General features: G+C 45.1%; 2 protein-coding genes across 5 annotated transcripts in view; one reads left to right on the forward strand and one right to left on the reverse strand.

Annotated features, from left to right (window-relative positions):
* Positions 1 to 1981: 1981 nt before the first annotated feature.
* GEMIN6 (gem nuclear organelle associated protein 6) lies at positions 1982 to 12221 on the reverse strand. Its single transcript, XM_054021326.1, has 3 exons — positions 12114 to 12221; positions 9806 to 9951; positions 1982 to 2615 (listed from the first exon to the last, which is right to left on the reverse strand). The coding sequence occupies exons 2-3, from the start codon at positions 9931 to 9933 to the stop codon at positions 2240 to 2242; spliced, it is 504 nt and encodes a 167-aa protein (XP_053877301.1). The 5' UTR covers positions 9934 to 9951; positions 12114 to 12221; the 3' UTR covers positions 1982 to 2239.
* Positions 12222 to 14540: 2319 nt separating this feature from the next.
* LOC128834913 (serine/arginine-rich splicing factor 7) overlaps positions 14541 to 20442 on the forward strand; it is a 44707-nt gene continuing 38805 nt past the window's right edge. For 3 of the 4 annotated variants that reach the window (XR_008444520.1, XR_008444519.1, XM_054024107.1), the window contains exon 1: positions 14541 to 14860. Coding sequence is in view for 2 of the 4 variants with exons in the window: in XM_054024107.1 (XP_053880082.1) it covers positions 14833 to 14860 (28 nt within the window). In the remaining 2 variants the exon portion in view is untranslated. The remainder of the gene's footprint in view (positions 14861 to 20442) is intronic. The other variant, XM_054024108.1, reaches the window with a different exon arrangement.

Here is a 20442-nt window from a genome sequence, read left to right on the forward strand (position 1 = left end):
GTAAGTGTGTAAATGTCTACGGGACCAGGGTCTTCCATGGTGAAAAGCATCCCGTTATTTCGTGTGCCATAGCTCTAAACAAGCCAACAGAATTTCATCTAACTTAAAAAAAATCATTTTGGGACTGACAATAAGTAAAAGATATTTCTGTTTCTAGACATAACACCCATAAAAAAAGATGTAACAGATGTACCTTCTCAGCTGTGATTGTATTGAAGAAGAGTAATTAGGAACTGATCTAAAATTACGTAGATTACATATTTTAAAAAGGTACAAAAAAGGATAATGAAAGCCTAATTAATACTGCTTTCTGTTTTTTTTCCATTTAATATAGAATTTAAGTGATTATTTTAAATTAAGCTTCGGTCGCTGGTTGTGAAGATAATCTTCAAAATGAATCAGTACACTGATGTCTAAGAATCAGATACACAAACAATTGGAGTGAAAAGAATGTGAAATGCCCTATTTATTTTAATGGGAGTCTAATTCAAAGCCAACTGAAATCAACAGATTACAATGATTTAAAATGATTTTGGCTTAAACCCTCAATATGGGATTGAAATAGCTCTGAAGCCTATGAAAGTTTAAATGTCAGTATCCTGGATGAGAGAGACCAGGTAGATGAGGTCATTTTTTTTACTGGACCAACTTCTGTTGGTGAGAGAGACAAGCTTTTGCTCTGACCCTGTCGAGAACAAATCATACCGAACTAACCTAATTTTTGACAGGATTGGTGGCTTAGTGTTACTAGGCCCGCCCCCCTCATCCACGATCAGATAAGGAAATTAGGTTAGGAAATTTGTGTAGCTTCAGCTTCCAGCCATTTGTTCTCGTTATGCCTTTCTCTGCTAGATTAAATACCTTTAGTATCTGATATTTTCTTCCTGTGAAGATACTTATACACTGTAATCAAGTCACCTCTCACACTATGCAGTTCACTCAGATTGGCCCCTGGGTCAGACTACACCGGGTATATACAGTCTCACAGCTCAGCCATACCCAAGTTACCGTGTCCTCACTGGTGCTGCACTCATGCACCAGCATCAGTAGGACTTCCCAAGGCTCTTTATTCTGCAGTACGCTGTGGCACTGATTCTTTACGAGTGAATTGTGGGAGAATTTATCTGTCCTGGGCACACAGGTGGAACTGTGGTAAAGCACTGGAGGACTGTCAGCACTCAAATGACTTAGCCTGTGTCCTCACTGCAAAGTGGGCAGATTTCCAGCCCAAATGAAAGTTGAGCTCCAGCCTAAACTGCCAACCAGGCCAGCTAGCCAAGATGGAAAGCACCACTTAGCTCAGCTGAGAGGGGTGTGTGTGTGTGAGAATGGGAGGTGGGTCAGGGCAATACCTGGATCAGAGCCTGGGCTAACTCTGCAATGAAGACATAACTTCAGTCTTCTTTTGATAAACTAAACAGATTGAGCTCTTTAAGTCTCTTACTGTACAGCACTTTCTCCAGCCCCGAATAATGTTTTGTGGCCCTTTTCAGCATGCTCCAATTTTTCAACTGTTTTTTAAAATGTGGACACCAGAACTGGATGTAGTAATCCAATATTGGTCTCATCCATGCCACATACAGAGGTACAATCATCTCCCTCCTTCTACTCCCCCATTTATATATCCAAGGATCACATTAGCCCTCTTTGCACAGAATTGCCCTCAGAGCTCACCTTGGGTTGCTTTTGCACTATGACCCCTAAATCTTTTTCAGAGGCTCTGCTTTCTGTAGGGAGAGCCTGCATTCCATGTCCCTAAATGTATAATTTTGCATGTGGCTGTATCTAGATTGTGCCGTATGACTGTCCTGTCCTCCTCAGTATTTACCACTCCACCAGTCTTTGTCACCCACAGGTAGGAGGAGAGGCAATTAAAGGCGGACACAGAGGGGAGGGACACAGCCAGGAAGACAAGATTCATCAACTCAATCTTTCATATGAGACAGTGTTAGATAAAGAATTAGGATTCCATAGACTAAAATGTCATTCATACCAAATAACTTTTTTTTATACAAAATATTAGGTAGTACAAATGCTTCCTGCTTTCAGCTGTACGACTGATACACCATCTGTTCCCTCACACACAGAATCAGCCAGAGTGGCTAACGCACAACAGTACCGCTCACCCTCACACATGTGAGTGGAAAATCAAGTCAACCAATAGTATAGAACAATTCTTAATTTAAGGGAAAAAGAACACCTCCCCTGTTTGAAATAGAAGCGTTTGTCAACTTGTCCATTACAACTGCGTTGCAAGATGGCCTTGTATCAAGCTCTGGACTCGAGATAGAATAATTTCATTGGAGCTGCTGCAGTCTTCTGGCCCATATGGTGGGTCGATAGTTAATACACCTGCCACACACAGTGTTCTTTGTGACTCGCCTTGTTCTGTTACAGGGATGTGATTGGTCTCCAGCCAAGTCTTCAGGCTGCTCTTCCTCTTCTCCAGTTCTTCGTGGCCATAAGCTTTGCTCTCTTCTGGCATGAATAAGTGAGCAAGCTGCTCCTTCATTTCATCATCTCCTTCATTCACTATTTCAACTTTCTGTACAGCGTGACCCAGGATGACTGAGACACATACTTTTCCATCCTCCATGAGCTTCACTAGGACAACACTGCCGGGAAAGAGGACGTATATTGAATGATAAATCATTAACTAGAAAAAAAACAGTGAGAAATCTAGGCTGTGTTGCTCAAAAATGGGTGCTTAGAATTACATTAGTAAATACATAGCCAGATTTCCAAAATTTGAGAGCTCAGGAGTTCTCATTAGAAGTAACTTTAAAAATCATGCCACATAATCAGGCAAATTTCAGACACCTGTTTTTGAAAAATCGCACACACACACTGGAAGTGCAAACTTGACACAGGGTTCCTGAGTGCCCAGGAATATTATACCCTAGTCTATTTAACATCTTGCACGTTGAAGGCCAGAACATAGAATTCCACACTTTAAATTACCATGTAAATACATGAAATAAATTCATCACCATTAAGGTGCTTGCAGAGGAGAGATTCTGCCTTTTTTGCTTGTTTATTATATAACAGTGCCAGAATGCTTTTTGGTGGGGAAAAAAAAAGAATGGGAGAGGAGGGCTGTTTGTTTGTACATTGGAAAATCAGGTTTCATTTCCTCTGGAAGTCTCCCTTGGTGACTGGCAGTGCAAGGAGAGGACATCACTGTGGACAGCAGAAATAAAAGCCTGAAGCTATGTCTACGCTGCACACTTTACAATGGCATGCTGTTGTAAGGTGTGCAGTGTAGCTACTCTTTGTCACCAGGAGAGAGCTCTCCTGGTGACAAAATAAAACCATCCCCAACGAGAGGCGGTAGCTTCGTCGATAGGAGAGCAGCTCCCGCCAAGAAAACGCTGTCCATACAGGCACATTTCGTTGTTAAAACTTTTGTCGTCCAGGGGGAATGTTTTTTTTTTACACCCCTGAGCAACAAAAGTTTTAATGACAAAGTGCAGTGTAGACATGGCCTGAGTGATTGCACTGGGAAGGAATTTAGGGTGGGAACCACAAAGTGATTGAGGGCACAGCTATACTAGAGAGTTTACAGCGGCACAGATGCAGACGCACCGCTGTAAACTCTCTAATGTAGCTGTTCTAAGCCGACGGGAGAGAGCTCTCCCATTGGCTTAACTACTACAGCCCCCACAAGTGGCAGTAGCTGTGTCGGCAGGAGAAGCTCTCTCACTGACATAGCGCAGTCCACACTGGCACTTCTGGCGCGGTAACTTATGTCACTCAGGAGGTGATTTATTCACTCCCTTGAGCAACATACGTTATGCTGACATAAGCTGTAGTGTAGATGTAGCCTGAGGCATTGCAATGCTGAGCATTACAGATATATCTTTTAGGCACCTAGAAAAAAAAAATCATGGAAACAATGCTGCAATCCACAAAGCCTGAGTCAGACACCTAGGGTCCCTATACAATCAATGGGGAGACCGAGACGACTCAGAATGGGAGCCACAAAAGCCAGCATGCTAGGCAGCTCCCCACCTAAGCTAGCCAATGGGAGATGCTGACCAGAGAGGTGTGTGCTAAGCCCTGTTCCTCTCTCAAGAAGAGGTGCCTAAGGCTTGGTCTACACTTGTCGAGCTAGCTACTGCCTCTTGGAGAGGGGGATTAACTACACTGACATAAAAAACCCCTGTGGATGTGAGAAGCATCTATGCTATGGTGACAACAAGGAGTCTGGTGGCACCTTAAAGACTAACAGATTTATTTGGGCATAAGCTTTCGTGGGTAAAAACCTCACTTCTTCGGATGTATGCTATGGTGCTACCGCAGCAGCACAGTAGTTGTGCCACTATGGCATAGACATGACCTAAGTCTCTGCTTAGCAATCCATAGATGGGAACCTGTCTCCTAGTGTCAGGCAGCTTAGGCACCTGAGCAACTTCCTGCGGGGACGAGTTCAGTGCTGCCTCACTCCACGCCAAACAGCCAGAGGAGGAGGAAGTGGTGCTGCTGCCGCCCACCTTGCAACTTTGAGTCCCGGGGGTAGAGCACTAACCTGTGATGGGGGAGCCCCAGGTTCAACTCCTCTCTCTGTGCCTGAGGGGGAGAAAGGATTTCAACAGGGGACTCCCACCGCTCAGGAGAGCGCTCATAGCACTGGGCTATGGGATAGTCTGATGTGGGACACCTTCAGGGCAGCTCTACACTTAAAACACTGCATCATGCAGCTGCGCCGATGGAGCTGTGCCTCTAGCACTTCGATGAAGATGGGAGAGCCCTCTCCCGTCAGCATAGTCAATCCACTTCCCCAAGAGGTGGCAGCTCTGTTGATGGGAGAAGCTCTCCTGCTGTCAGGATGCTGCCTACACCGGGGGCTGGGTCGGTGTAACTACAGTCACTCGGGTGTGGATTTTTCACACCGCTGAGCAACAATTATACTACTATCAGTCTGCAGTGTAGACTAGACCCATGTCTCTCCTGTTGAAGCAGGTCCACTCTGGATAACTAATGACAGAGTGATTGGAGCAGGTGGGTTGGATCCTGCATCTCCCACCTCCCAAGTGGGTGCCCTACGCACTGGACTACAGAATCATTCTCTCTCTCCGGCCCAGCAACTTTCCACGGTGGAGATATACATAAATAGTCACTGAGTGAGAGTCTATAGTTCAGTGCTTAGGGTACTCAGCTGAGAGGTGGGAGTCCTGGATCCAGTCCCCCGGCTCCATTATTTACCCAGAGTGGAGCTTCAATGGGAGAAACTGAGGGGACCCCATCAGACTATCGTGTAGTTCAGTGGGGAGCACTCAAAAGGATTTCAACAGGGGGCTTCTACCTTTCTCCCCCTCTGGTAGTGAGGGGAATTGAACCTGGGTCTCCCACATCCCAGGTGAGTGTTCTAACCACTGGACTAAAAGTTACAGGTGGGGCACTACCACCATATCCTCCTCCAGCCAGATTGAGAGTTAGACCTGACCTGGTAGGCAGGCCCTGAGCACACCTACCAGAGTGGCCCCCGTAAGTGTTTTTCTGCTTAACTTTTCCCAGTTTGTGAATAGCTCTGGGTTTTAGGTCAGAGATAGGCATCTGGGCACCTAGAGGGAGGCAACTGTGCACATTCCCAGCGGCAGAAACATAGATGCCTAGCCAACTTCTACCCTGAAAACATAGGCACTGAGTTTAGGTGCCTGAGGTTCGGTGGGAGTTTTGAGAAATGCATTGGAGCCAAAACTGGGATTTAGGCACCTAAACCCCAGACGTAGGCACCTAAACCCCAGATGCAGGCACTTAAGTACCTTTGTGCATCTAGGTCTTGCTTGTTAAAAAACAAGTTTTAAACATCTATTCAACTCAAATCTGGCCAACAGCTGGGGGGGGGGAAATCTTTGTAACTGACTTAGGCCCCGGGCCAGTTGGTTAGTGGCTCCGAGTGCTGCCTTTCCAGCTCTGATCTTCTAAAGCAGTGGTCCCCAACCTTTTTTATCTGGTGGGCGCCAGATGACGAGCCATGGAGGACCGTGGCGGCGGACGAGCATGCGCCGAAATGCCGCCAACAAGCGGCAACGTCAATAGGTGTCGCCGCCAAAATGCTGCTGAGAAGCAGCGTCATCCAGAGGCGTCGCCGCCGAAATGCCGCCGACGCTGCTTCTCGGCGGCATTTTGGCGGATGCTCGTCCGCCAGCCAGTAAACGGGACCACTTAGATGCCATGGCGCCCGCAGGCACCGCGGCACCTGCAGGCACCGCATTGGGGACCCCTGTTCTAAAGTGTCCCACTACAAATGCAGTGAAGAAAATATTTAGTCTTAGAAATATCAAGTAAGTTTATGTGGAGAAGGGAGACAATAATGGAGTTTTTTCCTACCTCAGGGGAAAAGGGCAGAAGCTATTTTTCCTCTTTGCCAGCCACTTGTCAGGAGAACTCTGTGCTAGCACTGTCACACCATTCACTATTATTTGACTATGTGAGTTTCCTAGAAGATGCCCAATTTAGCCTGGCCCAATTAACCAACTAGCCTAAATTTCCACAGCCCCTTTCATACCAAACTGCTTTACAAATGATACAGATGTAAGACCACAGCATTGCAGCCACCTTGAGGGGGAGGACAGTCACCAGTGGACACAGGAAACACAGCATTGGTGAGTGGAGGGCAGGGCTAAGCAACAGCAGTGAAGCAGCAGCTCTCTACTCTCACAACGCATTGTGGGCTCCAATGTCTCATACAGAGTAGACAGCCTCCATCATTCATTGTCTGAACAAATTCAAAGCTAAATGCACAGAACTCTACTTATCTATCCTGAGAAGCAAGAGCTATGCCAGCCCAGCCTCGAGTTCAGCCTGTAGCACCAGTGTTTGAAATTGGACATTCAGACCCAATCTTACAAGTCTGCAAGAGCTAAAGCGCTACTCACTGTACTTTCCCAAAATGTTCCTGCCAGATATTCCCCCCCCACACACACACACACAGCCCCGATTCCTTCTCAATGCATACTCAGAGCCTTGCACCCCATGCTCTAGTTCAGCATAAAGCAGAGCTAAGATATGGGGAAGAATGTTTGTTCTCATGTGCAAAGCTGCACCAAGATGCAAAGATCCTAATCACTTGTAGTACTTTATATTTTCAGAGGACCAGAACTCCATTTAGCAGTCTTACAAATCTCTATAAGGGACAGTTCTCAGGCACACTGCGGTGGCTGCTTTAGATATGATGGAACAAGCTCTTAAAACTTCTGAATACTAAGGTACCCAAGAAGATCATAATGGGACTAAATGAAGAGTCTGCTCTCATTAGTCTCCAAGCACAGACTACCTCATTCTTAACTTCTCTCCAAAAACACAACCTAGGAGATGTACATAAGCATCTATTATTAGGGCTGTCGATTAATCACAGTTAACTCACGTGATTCACTCAAAAAAAAATTAATCACAGTTTTAATTGCACTGTTAAACAATAGAATTCCGTTTGAAATTTATTACATATTTTGGATTTTTTCTACATTTTCATATATTCTATTCTGTGTTGTAATTGAAATCAAAGTGTATATTATTTTTTACAAATATTTGCACTGTAAAAATGATAAACAAAAGAAATAGTACTTTTCAATTCACCTCATACACGTATTGTAGTGCGATCTCTTTATCGTGAAAGTGCAACTTAAAAATGTAGATTTTTTTTTGTTACATTACTGCACTCAAAAACAAAACGATCTAAAATTTTAGAGCCTGCAAGTCCACTCAGTCCTACTTCTTGTTCAGCCAATCACAAAGACAAACAAGTTTTTTTACACTTACAGGAGATAATGCTGCCCTCTTCTTATTTACAATGTCACCAGAAAGTGAAAACAGGCATTTGCATGGCACTTTTGTAGCTGGCATTGCAAGGTATTTACGTGCCAGATATGCTAAATATTCGTACGCCCCTTCATGCTTCAGCCACCATTCCAGAGAACATGCTTCCATGCTGATGATGCTCATTAAAAATATAATGCATTAATTAAATTTGTGACTGAACTCCTTGAGGGAGAACTGTATGTCCCCTGCTCTGTTTTACCTGCATTCTGCCATATATTTCATGTTATAGCAGTCACGGATGATGACCCAGCACATGTTCATTTTAAGAACTCTTTCACTGCAGATTTCATCAAATGCAAAGAAGGTACCAATGTGAGATTTCTAAAGATAGCTACAGCACTCGACCCAAGATTTAAGAATCTGAAGTGGCTTCCAAAATCTGAGGGGGCCGAGGTGTGGAGCATGCTTTCAGAAGTCTTAAAAGAGCAACACTCCGATGCAGAAACTACAGAACCTGAACCACCAAAAGAGAAAATGAACATGTTTCAGTCCGCACTGCTTTGGATTGTTATCAAGCAGAACCGTCATCAGCATGGACGCATGTCCCCTGGAATGGTGGTTGAAGCATGAAGGGACATATGAATCTTTAGCACATCTGGCATGTAAATATCTTGCGACACCAGCTACAACAGTGCCATGAGAATGCCTGTTCTCACTTTCAGGTGACATTGTAAACAAGAAGCGGGTAGCATTATCTCCTGCAAATGTAAACTAACTTGTTTGTCTGAGCGATTGGCTGAACAAGAAGTAGGACTGAGTGGACTTGCAGGCTCTAAAATTTTAGATCGTTTTGTTTTTGAATGCTGTTTTTTTGTACATAATTCTACATTTGTAAGTTCAACTTTCATGATAAAAAGATTACACTACAGTACTTGTATTGGGTGAACTGAAAAATACAATTTCTTTTGTTTTTTTTTTACAGTGCAAATACTTGTAATCAAAAAATATAAAGTGAGCACTGTACACTTTGTATTCTGTGTTGTAATTGAAATATATTTGAAAATGTAGAATGTATCCAAAATATTTAATAAGTGGTATTCTATTATTGTTTAATCGCACAATTAATCACAATAAAAAAAAAGTGATATTTTTTTAATCCCTTGACAGCCCTAATTATTATTAATCACATTTATTACACTAATGCCCAAGGGCCAACAAGGAATGGGGCCCCATTTTGCTAGGAACCGTAAAGACACAGAGTAGTAGACTTTCAATTCCCAACTAAATAATAATGCAGAGCCCTTATGTTGAATTTATGCATCCTGTACCCTCTGGTACATTCTTTCTTTAGCTAAAACACTTTGCTTGGATATAAATATCCCCTTGCAGTGTTTTCAGCCTAAAATCACTTGTGCTAGCCCATGAGAACAGAAAATAAACTGATCTATCTACTTCCATTGTCCAAGATGAGCGAAATACAAAAAACAAAGCATAGTGCAAAGTTTGATTTTTTTAAATTATCTACAGCCCCAATTGCGATCTGCACTGGTGCAAATCAGATCACCCTATGGATTACAATATAGCACTGGGGCTTTAGGGGATACTTAACAGGAAAATAGATTGGTATTTTTAAGATGTTAAGCTCCCTTGAATATTTCCCCTTGGCTTTCTCTTGGATGTGACGAAGGCCAAATGCATTCTATATTTAAAACACAGCACTACACAGAAGCAGTGATGATGTTTTAAGAGTGCCTAAAATGCACAGCAAAATTGGCATGAATGAAGAGCAACCAAGCTCCTGGGTTCCATCTGTTCCCCAAAACTATTAGTCTCTCAAATTAATTGACCATTTGAAATCATATGAACAATCCTTATGACTCCTAGCATCCCCTTCCTCTTGGCCCTGCTAATTAGCACAGATATAGAATTATGGACCAAATTCCAGTGTGTCATTTCCGCTCCAAGCAAGTTTGCTTCAGATTCAGTCTTTCCATATCAGATCACCGTTCTCTTTGTTATAAGCAAATAACAGCTCTGTACTTACTTTGCAGAAACTGGGTCAATTGTTAAGACCCATCCTTTGTATTCATGTTTCTCAGCAGCTGTGACTTTTACTTCTTTGTTCACATAAGTCTGCCACTCTAAAGGACTTTTCCTCTGCCATTCACTCATATTTCCCACTCACCGAACCTAAAGAGCAATCAGTGTAGTTATTAGCAACAGCAGATGCCTCTACTCCAACCCTTTGCACCAGCATTGAGTTTGCCTCCTTTTTCTGTTTAATCATCTTAGTCACTTCTTACATCGTATGTTAATGAAAAAGTCAATTAAAAACACTTCCATTTCCTCCCTCATTTGTTGTTTTTAAGGGCGCACACAGCTTAAAAAAAAATCATGTTCCTAACATACAAAAATGTGTACCTTCTATTGTCACATGTAACCACTGAGATGACTATGTACCTTCTACTGTTGGCCCAAGTAACTCTTACCATCACTGTCACTGAGACAAGTAGAAAGATTTGTTCACTTTACAGCAGGCTTTTGAGCACCCTTTGTGCACGATCACTCTCACTACTGTGGGCAGTGCCTTTGCTTTCCAGCCTCATGTGCTAGCTGATGACGTGGATGGATGACTTGAGGATTCCCTGTTCTGTTCACTCCCTCTGAAGCACCTGGCATTGGCCACTGTTGGAAGACAGGATACTACTACTGGGCTAGATGGACCATTGGTCTGACCCAGTATGGCCACTCTTATGACATCATTCTTGTGCCCTGCTGTGGGGGGGAGCTCAGATATATACATACTCTTCCTCAAGCCTTGCCAAAGGACATTGATCAGTAACAGCAGCACAGCGGCTTCTGTTTCTCAGTTTGGGCCAGGAAGGCATCTCGTTTTCCCAGGACCCCTCCACAGAGCTTAGTGGAGGGTGGAAGAGGGAGATGAGTGTACAGGACTGAGTCCAAAGAGCCTGGGGAAGCCCATTTCTTCATTGCGCAGAGGCAGGGAGCACTGGGAGTCTCTTCCACTTCCTGTCCACTGTATTTGGGGGGAGGAAAGCACCTGCAGGCAAGGAGAGTCCTTCACTTCCTAGACCCCTCTGCATGGATCATGGAACCTGCAGTTCACCCTCTGCTTTTCTGAACCTGTGCTCTGTTAGAATATAAGAACGGCTATGTTGGGTCAGACCAAATATCCATCTAGCCCAGTGTCCTGTCTTCCAACAGTGGCCAATGCCAGATGCCCCAGAGGGAATGAACAGAACAGGACAATTATCAAGTGATCCATCCCCTGTTGCCCATTCCCAGCTTCTGGCAAACAGAGGCTAGGGACCTCATCCCTGCCCATCCTGGCTAACAGCCATTGATGGACCTATTCTCCATGAGTTTATCTAGTTCTTTTTTGAACCCTGTTATAGTCTTGGCCTTCATAACATCCCCTGGCAAAGAGTTCTACAGGTTGACTGTGCATTGTGTGAAGAAATACTTCCTTTTGTTTGTTTTAAACCTGCTACTTATTAATTTCATTTGATGACCCCTAGTTCTTGTGTTGAGAAGGAGTACATAACACTTCCTTATTTACTTTCTCCACACCAGTCATGATTTTGTAGACTTTAATCATACCCCCCCCGTTAGTTGTCTCTTTTCCAAGCTGAAAAGTCTTATTAAGCTCTCCTCCTATGGCAGCCCTTCCATACCCAATCATTTTTGTTGCCCTTTTCTGAACTTTTTCCAATATATCTTTTTTAAGATGGGCGACCACCTCTGCACGTAGTAGTCAAGATGTGGGCGTACCATGGATTTATTTAGAGGCAATATGATATTTTCTGTCTGATTCTCTATTCCTTTGTTAATGATGCCCATTATCCGGCATGTAGAGCGCAGAGCCCCACTCAGAGTTTGTGCTCGACGCTGTACAGAGGAAGATTGTCCCTGCCCTACAATCTACGTTTACAATCTACGGCCCTCAATCTCGCAAAGACACTTGTTTTTAACTTCAGGCAGACTCTATACACAATAGGACTATTCAGGTGTGCAAAACTAAGCCAGTGTGGAACTGTTCACAGGATCCCGGCCTATTAGTGTCTCTGCACCGTACATTCTGCTGGTTGCAAAGTGTCCTTGCTATTCTGCTCTGTTCATGCACTCATTCTCACTTAAACCAAGCTTGCTTCCCGGAGCCTGCTCTCCCCCACAGGCCAACAGGAAAAGCAGACTGAGACCCCTGCTCAAATCGTTATTGCCACTGAATTGCACTTCCTGCAGTAGGCAGCCAACCTAATCTAGGCCAGTGTACCCTGCAGCACTAAGACCCCTTGAAACCAGCCAGACAGCCACGCTTGTGTTTCACTTACATGCAACAGTGCTGAAGCGAAGAGCTGGCTCACACTCACAAGCAGCACCACCATCCCCGAGCTCGGAATCGCATGGCCCAACGTGCAACCCAGCGCGCTTTGCTCAGAGACCTCATTTCCTGGCCCCAGAAGCCCCTGTTCTGTAGTTTCCAGTGACCCTGTGAGAGTACGGTCGCTTTCCTCATTGCTACCGGTGTTGCGTTGTTGGAGTAGCTCACGTGCTTCCGTTAGCTCATATGTAATTGAAAATTTAATAAATTACAGGGATTTGTACTAAAATAGTAACGTGCTCAGCATCTGTCTTCCTAGAAAACGCCACGCGTTCCAGCCCCCTGGGGTTTTTTCAACTGCAAATTTCGGTTTCAATAGCTTGGAAGCAACGTTTGACTACAAAACCTTATCTCACAAAAACAAGCGTGTATTTGGGATGTTTTACAAAACGGATTGGATGTATATTACCAATAAACGGGGGGACTGCATGAAATATATTTAAATCATTATGCTTTTTATTTCCAATTTCCATGAGATTTAAAGAAAACGCAGTATTTTTAGGTGTAGACCAGTGGTAGGCAACCAATGGCACGTGTGCCGAAGGCGGCATGCAAGCGGATTTTCAGTGGCACTCACACTGCCCTGGTCCTGGCCACCAGTCTGGGGGCTCTGCATTTTAATTTAATTTTAAATGAAGTTTCTTAAACATTTAAAAAACCTTTTTACTTTACATACAACAATAGTTTAGTTCTATATTATAGACTTATAGAAAGAGACCTTCTAAAAACGTTAAAATGTATTACTGGCACGCAAAACCTTAAATCAGAGCGAATAAATGAAGACTCAGCACACCACTTCTGAAAGGTTGCCAACCCCTGGTGTAGACAGGGTTGCCAACCCAGAACATTAACAAATCACAAGTCAAGGCCAGAAAAAGCATTAGTTTGGATTAATAATCATGGGGGTATTTTTTTTGTTTTGTTTGTTTTTTTAAGTTAGGCTATTTTTAGTGAGATAAAAATATTGAGATTTTATTGAGATCTACTCATGAAAAGGCCTATATAAGAGCTAGGTGGTTTTACTGTTTGCCTTCTGCATATGGGTCACATTTACAAACTGTTCTCTGTAACTATGAGAGCTAGAGGAACACTTTAAAAAAAATTAAGAAGCAGAGATTCTTCCCTAATCACTTGCTTCCAGGAGCTGGGTATTTAAGGAAACCTCAAATATTATGAGAGTAGCAATACTGAATATAGTACTTAACTTTTGATGGGAAGTCAATCATTATTCTCTCAATTTCTATGTGTTTGAAGAAGATATGAGTTTCCAGCAGTATACACAGGAATAAAAAATTTGGCTGCTTTTAGAGGGGTACTTTCTGTACTCCCCGTGGCTGGAGGAGCTGTGTCTCCCCCCCCCGCCCCGCCACCACCACCTGCAGCCAGAGGAGCTAGCTCTCCCTCCCTCTTCTCACAGCTGTCATCTTCCACCCCTGTCCGCAGTCCCATCTCCTGCCCCAGAGTTCAATCTGTTCCCTTGCTGACTGGTGGGGAGGAGGGCTGTGCCCCTGCTTCCCCAGCCCCCATCCACACTCGACATTCCCGTTTTGGTATTGTTAGGACTGTCACTTCCCAGACAAGGTCCTGCAAACATGCACATGCTTAACTTTACTGCCATGAGTAATCCCATAGGGCTACTCACAGTAGCAAAATTAGGCACGTGCATAAGTGTCTGCATGATCTGGGCCGAAATGTGGTCCTGTGTTACAATGGGGCAGAATAGTTTGGGATGAGACTAGCTCACTATTTAACAGCTACTTTTTCCTGAATGCTCTAAAATCCACATGCGGCGTCACATTGCCTTGGTAAGTACCTCAAGTAGGAGTGGCCCAAATCTGAAGTCATTTGAGCAAGGGTTCCCAAGATACTGCCCGCTCCCCCCATTGCGAAAAATCACATCATCAACATGTTATAGAGACGAGGTGGGCGAGGTAATATCTTTTATTGGACCAACTTCTGTTGGTGAAAGAGACAAGCTCAAACTAGGGCATTGATCTCCCATAAACCGGTATCATCAGTTTGGGATTGAGCTCAGCACCAGTGTCCAGCATCAACAGCCCATTGGGGAATCAGTATTTTAAAAGCATGAAGCAGAACAGAGATCAGTTGCCCCACAACTCCCCCCTCCCCGCTGCACTAGGGGCTATAGGCTCCGCTCCCCAACTCCCCCCGCTGCACTAGGGGCTATAGGCCCCGCCCCACAACACCACCCCCCCGCTGCACTAGAGCCCCGCCCCTCGGGCTATAGGCCCCGCCCCACAACTCCACCCCCCCGCTGCACTAGAGCCCCGCCCCTCTGGGGCTATAGGCCCCGCCCCACAACTCCCCCCGCTGCATTAGGGCCCCGCCCCTCTGGGGCGATAGGCCCTGTGCCCGGCGGGTCTCTCCAGGGGCCCGCCCCCCCCTGCTGAGCGGCGCGTGACACCCCAGGCCGGAAGTTCCGGGCGCTCGCGCGCCGCCGCCCTGGAGCACAGGCCCGACGGCACTACGGCGCGTTACTATAGAAACCAAGAACAACAAGCAGCGCGGTTCCACTTCCCGCTTGGCCTCAGCCGGCGCGCACACACGGGGGGAGAGGAGAGTGCCGTGCGCATGCGCAGTCGCTCTCAGGGGCTCCCGGCGCATGCGCGCGAACGGCCTGGTGCGGAGCTGCAGCCGGAGCCGGGACGATGTCTCGCTACGGGCGCTATGGAGGCGGTAGGTGCCGGGCCGCCGCCGCTTTTCCGTTGCTCGGGGCCCTGGGGAGTGGCCTGCGCGGGGCTCGCTGGGGCGGCGCCATTTCGCGCAGGTGGGGCGCGCGCCGGGGCTGGGCCGCGGCTCCCCAGGGGACGGGTCGGGGCCGGGCCGGGCGGGAGCGCCGGGCTGCGGGAGGGGTGGGGGGAGCGCTGAGGGGCGAAATGGAGGCGGCGTGAACAAAGATGGCGGCACCTCAGTGGGGGGCGGGGCCCGGGGACTGTCTGCTGAGCGCCGGCGCGCGCAGCGCCTCGCGCTGCTTGCCCCGCCCCAGCGCTGCGAGCCGGCACGCGCCGCCCGGCTGCTACTGAGCATGCGCCTGCGAGCCGGCCCCGGCCAGGCGCAGGCGGGCTGCGGCAGGGGGCAGCAGCGCGCGGAGGGGTCCCCACGGCCCGGCGCTGGGTCCTTGCCCGGGCTCCCTGCAGCCCGGCCCCGGGAAGTGTGTGTGGGGGGGCAGTGTCCTGCCGCTCCCGTTCCCGCTCCCGCTCTGACAGGGGCCCGGGGCCTCTCGGCGCAACTCCGCGTGGGTGAAACGGCCCCAGTGTTTCTCCTCCCCGCTCCGTGTCCTCCACAGCACGTTGTATTCGGGCAGCGGCAGGGAGCTCGCACTCCCCCTCCCCCCTCTCTTGGTTTTTAAAAGCACAAAGTTTATTCTTGGGGCTCATAGGACAGCAAGGCGGACAGATTTCGTGCGTTGGTATCACCACTTCTTCCGTTTCCTTTACTCCACCCCTGGGGGTGGCATTTGCAAGGTGCTGTTTTGTCACTTTCCCCAGGACCCCAATCCCACTAGTTGCCTAAATACCTTTCAAAAACCTGGCCCTCAGGGTACTCTACTATCCTGTAGGAAGGCAAATCTCTACCTTTTTTTTTTTTAAGTTACATATAGGTATACAACCCACAGATAGACAACAAGTATTCAACATCATGAGTTATACACCCACAAAAGTGATGAAATTAAAAATAAGGGTTATTTTAATTTGCCTTTTTATTTGAGTTATTAGGGTACACTAGCTTCATACTTTTGTTGCCTCATCCAAAGAATTCATATACACCTCTACCCAGATATAACGCGGTCCTTGGAAGCAAAAAAAAAAAAAAAAAAAAAAAAAAACACAAACAACTTACCACATTATAGGTTAAACCGTGTTATATCAAACTTGCTCTGATCCACTGGAGTGCGCAGCCCTGCCCACCCTGGAGCACTGCTTTACCACGTTATATCCAAATCTGTGTTATATTGGGGTAGAGGTGTATCTAGAACAGTTGTACATACCTGTAACATTAAATACTGTTTTGGACATCTCGTAGTGAGATTCCCTCCCTCCCCTTATGGAAAACACTTTAAAAAAAAATCCTTATTTCTGTAATTAATTCCCCATCCTGCAAATGCTGAAATGCACTGTCCTCTTGTTATTTCATTTGTTGCATGCATAAGTGTTGCTTTTTCTGCTGCATCGTTTATACTTCAGATTGCATATTTTAATTTCATAGAATTAATTTAATTCATTTATGTATGCTACATTTCAGTGATGTTTTTCATTCTGACGGGTTTATTGTTCTGCAAGAAATGAAAGCTTTAAAAAAAAAAAAAAAAGTGTTACCCTGTTACTCTTTTTTGTATTGTTTGCCTTTTGGTTAAGTTAGAACACTGTCTCCCAATAGGTTTTTACAGATGGATAGCTAATCCATGTTTGTTTGTTTGTTTAAAAACAAACTTAAAACCCCACATTTTCTTAACAATGAGGGCACAGACTTTGATTCTGGCTAGCCTGTTAAATGAAACGTACTTTCATAGCTTGACAGATACTGTACTGATTGTGTGACTAGCTCTGCTCCTTTGCCATCAAAGGTACTTGCGTCTCTATGTCTGCAGCTCTCCATTTTTGGGGGTGTCATGGAAAAGCAGATAAAGCATTTTGAACTAAAGGAACTAATAGGCTTTGTCCCCTTCAATTTGCCTTATCTGCTTTTATTAAAGGAATGTCTAGAGGGTGTGAAATTAATGTGCATATATTACAGCACCATAAAACCCTCTGTGGACATTTTCATTCAAAATTAAAGTGGCCAGTGTTGACAGTAGCAGTCAGGGCAACCAAAGAAGATTGCAGGTGTCCTTCCCCAATACGCTATTAATAATCAGACCTTTGGCTTGTTTTGAACAGTTTTAAAATTTGATCTAGTCTACGTTATTCCACTTTTTATATCCAAAGAGTAGGCGTGTAGTACTGGAGTACCTGTCTTAACTTACAGAAAAGCCTTTGCACTATTTCACAGGTATCAATTTTGGACTGATAAGCCACTTACTGAAATGTTAAGGTTAAAATTTAAGGTGACCTTGCTCTTCCTTTCTGTCCTGTGCAGATCAGGACATCTTTCATGAGCTGGAGCATGAAGGCCTGATAGCATCATGCGAGATCCTGCTGTGCATGTAGCAAGTGGTGGCCTAGGTGTACAGTGATCTCATCGCTGAGCAATGCATCTAAAGTGGTGGGACTCTTATCCCATTAGAATTAGCCAATTGGGTCACATCTTTGGTACTTTAACTGTGAAGATTCCTCTTTAATTTCTGCCTTTACCTGCTCACTATCCCACTATAAACCATATCTTATCCCAGGAAAGTTTGCAACAATACTGCATACATATAAAAACAACATCTTTCTTATATTATGATGGCAATACTAATGAGTCTATTATTGGGATACCCACAAAGGTATGAGGACACGGTATGATATTTTTGTTGCATCCTTTCAGCTAATTTAAAACATTGTGATGTTTTTCTTAGCACATGTACAGAGCTGATCACCTAGCCAGAAACATCCATGACTAGAATGTGGCAGTGTGAAGGATTGGGGACTGTCTTATAGCACCCTCTTCCAGTTGGGCATAGACTTGTTCGGCTAACCCTTTCCCTGGGGGAATTCTGCCTGGAACCTTCTCAGAGCCCAGGAAGGTAGTTTCTAGCAGGGTTAGTTGTGCTTTCTTTCTGTTATTTCAAATCTCCTCAACAAAACAAGATCTAAAGTTCAAGTCTATCCCTCACACCCATAAGTTCATCAGCCCAAAAGTTCCTGATTCTTACCTCAGAGCCTTTGTGATAAAAGGATTTCCCACAGTGTGCCTTCTGTCTACTTGTTTCTTGGAGTAGTTGTTCTAGCCTCTGGCTGGTATTACAATGCCTCTGTTCTAGTTCCTGCTCTTCCTTTTATGAGGATCAACCAGTTAAGCTGCAGGTGTTTTTCCCAGGTGCAGTGGGTGGGGCTAATCAGCAGTTGCTGGCCTCCAATTTGTCACGGTCATTTTGAATTCTACTCCTGTCCTCCAAAGTGCTTGCAACCCCTCCCAGCTTGGTGTCACCAGCACATTTTATGAGCATAATCTCCAATTCATTATCCAAGTAATTAAGGAAAATATTGAATAGTAGTGGACCCAGGATCGACCTTTGCAGGGCCACACTAGATATGCCCTCCCAATTTGACAGCGAACCATTGATTATTCTTTGAGTATCATCTTTAACCAGTTATGCCCTTACCTTATAGTAGTTTCATTTAGAACACAGTTCCCTAGTTTGCTTATGAGAATGTCATGTGGGACTGTGTCAGAAGCCTTACTAAAATAAGGATATATCACATCTACTGCTTCCCCCCATCCAGTTAGACAGTAATCCTGCCAGAGAAGGAAATCAGGTTGGTTTGGCATGATTTGTTCTTGATAGGTCCATGCTCGCTATTCCTTATAACCCTATTATCCTCTAGGTTTTAACCAATTGACTGTTTAATAATTTGTTCCAATCTCTTTCTAGGTATCAAAGTTAGGCTGACTGGCCTGTAATTCCTGGGTCCTCTTTGTTCCTCTATAAAGAGACTTAGGGCTAGATTCACAAAGATTTAGATGCCTCTGCCCCAATTTTAAGTTCCACTGCAATTCCCAAAATCTCACCAAACCCTTTAAGCAGTCGGTTTCTGTAGTCTCAGGGTAAAGTTCCTTAGGTGCCTACGTGTCTGCCTTTAAGCATGCTCACTGCTGCCTTACTCTAGGCATCTGGATACCTATATCCCACCTAAGCCCCAGAGCAATTCACAAACCAGGGAAGATGGTGGGAGGCAATGCTTATTTTGCATGTGGGCCTTATCCTGTAGTTGTGCTCTGAGGCTGCCTTATTGCTTCTAGCCTAGTGGTTAGTGCCCTTGCCTTGGATGTGGTATACCCAAGTTCAATTCCTCCCTCAGGCAGAACGGGAAAAATTATTTGAATAGTGTTTCCCACATCTGAGCTGAGTGCTCTAACCCAGTAGTTCTCAATCAGGGGTATGTGTACCTCTGGGTGTACACAGGTATTACGGGGGAGATACATCAACTCATCTAGGTATTTGCCTAGTTTTACAACAGGCCACATAAAAAACACTAACTAAAATTTCATACAGACAATGACTTGTTATTACTGCTCTGTACACTGAAATGTAAGGACAATATTTATATTTCAGTTGATTTATTTTATAATTATATGGTAAAAATGATAAAGTAAGCACTATTTCAGTAATAGTGTGCTGTGATACTTTTGTATTTTTTGTCCGATTTTGTAGGCAAATAGTTTTTAAGTGAGGTGAAACTTGGGGACACACGAGACAAATCAGACTCCTGAAAGGGGTACAGTTGTCGGAAAGGTTGAAAGCCACTGCTCTAACCCCTGATCATGCCCCCTTCTTTGTGTCTGTAGTAATTTACCCCCCCCCACACACACACAAGTACATATTCCAATCTAAAAAAAAAATCAACATGCAACTCTCACTAAAGAATAAAAACAGTAAGGCATCGATTCAAACAGAGCCATTTAAGTATACAGTACAGTAATGTAAATTTGAAGTGAGATACTGTTTGCTTGCATCACACTTTTGTTACTAGTGTGATAGGTGCACCTGTTTTTTGGAGTAGAGCAATTCCATTCTGGGTTGGACACTCGACACAACTATCTGGAGATCCCTTCTACCTTCAATTAAATGTGCACACCGCATCGTAGCAAACGCATTAATGTACAGATGGCAACGACTTCGGATAATGCTATGCAAGCTAACCAGAAATCTGTCAAAATGCACAGCACCACCTAGAGTCAAATGCACAGTGCCGACTGAGGACCTGATATGTCTGGAGGAATCAGCTTTGCTAGTTGTTCACTGCTGTGGGTAAAATGTGTGCAGTCATTTTTCCCCCTAAAGCTTCTCAATCCCCCCTGTCCCCGAATACATTCTGCGCCCCCCAGTTTGACAGGGATGGGGAAGATGAGAAGTAGAAAGTTGTGACAGGTCTACCCCCATCTGTTACAATTTGCTACCTGGGATGGGAGTATGGGAAAGGCAGAGACAACAAATTGTGACAGGGCAGCAAAAAAGAACACCTAGGTGTCAGTAACTTCTGCCAATAGCGAATTGTGATGATAGCAGTTTGTAATGTTACACCCGCCGCGTTGCTGAACTGGGGAGACGCGGCGGGGCCGGGCGGGGGGGGGAGGGAGGAGGCTACTCAGTCACTCAACGATTGTGTGATTTGCTC

Source organism: Malaclemys terrapin, chromosome 3 (assembly GCF_027887155.1).
Source record: "Malaclemys terrapin pileata isolate rMalTer1 chromosome 3, rMalTer1.hap1, whole genome shotgun sequence".
Classification (NCBI taxonomy): Eukaryota; Metazoa; Chordata; order Testudines; family Emydidae; genus Malaclemys; species Malaclemys terrapin.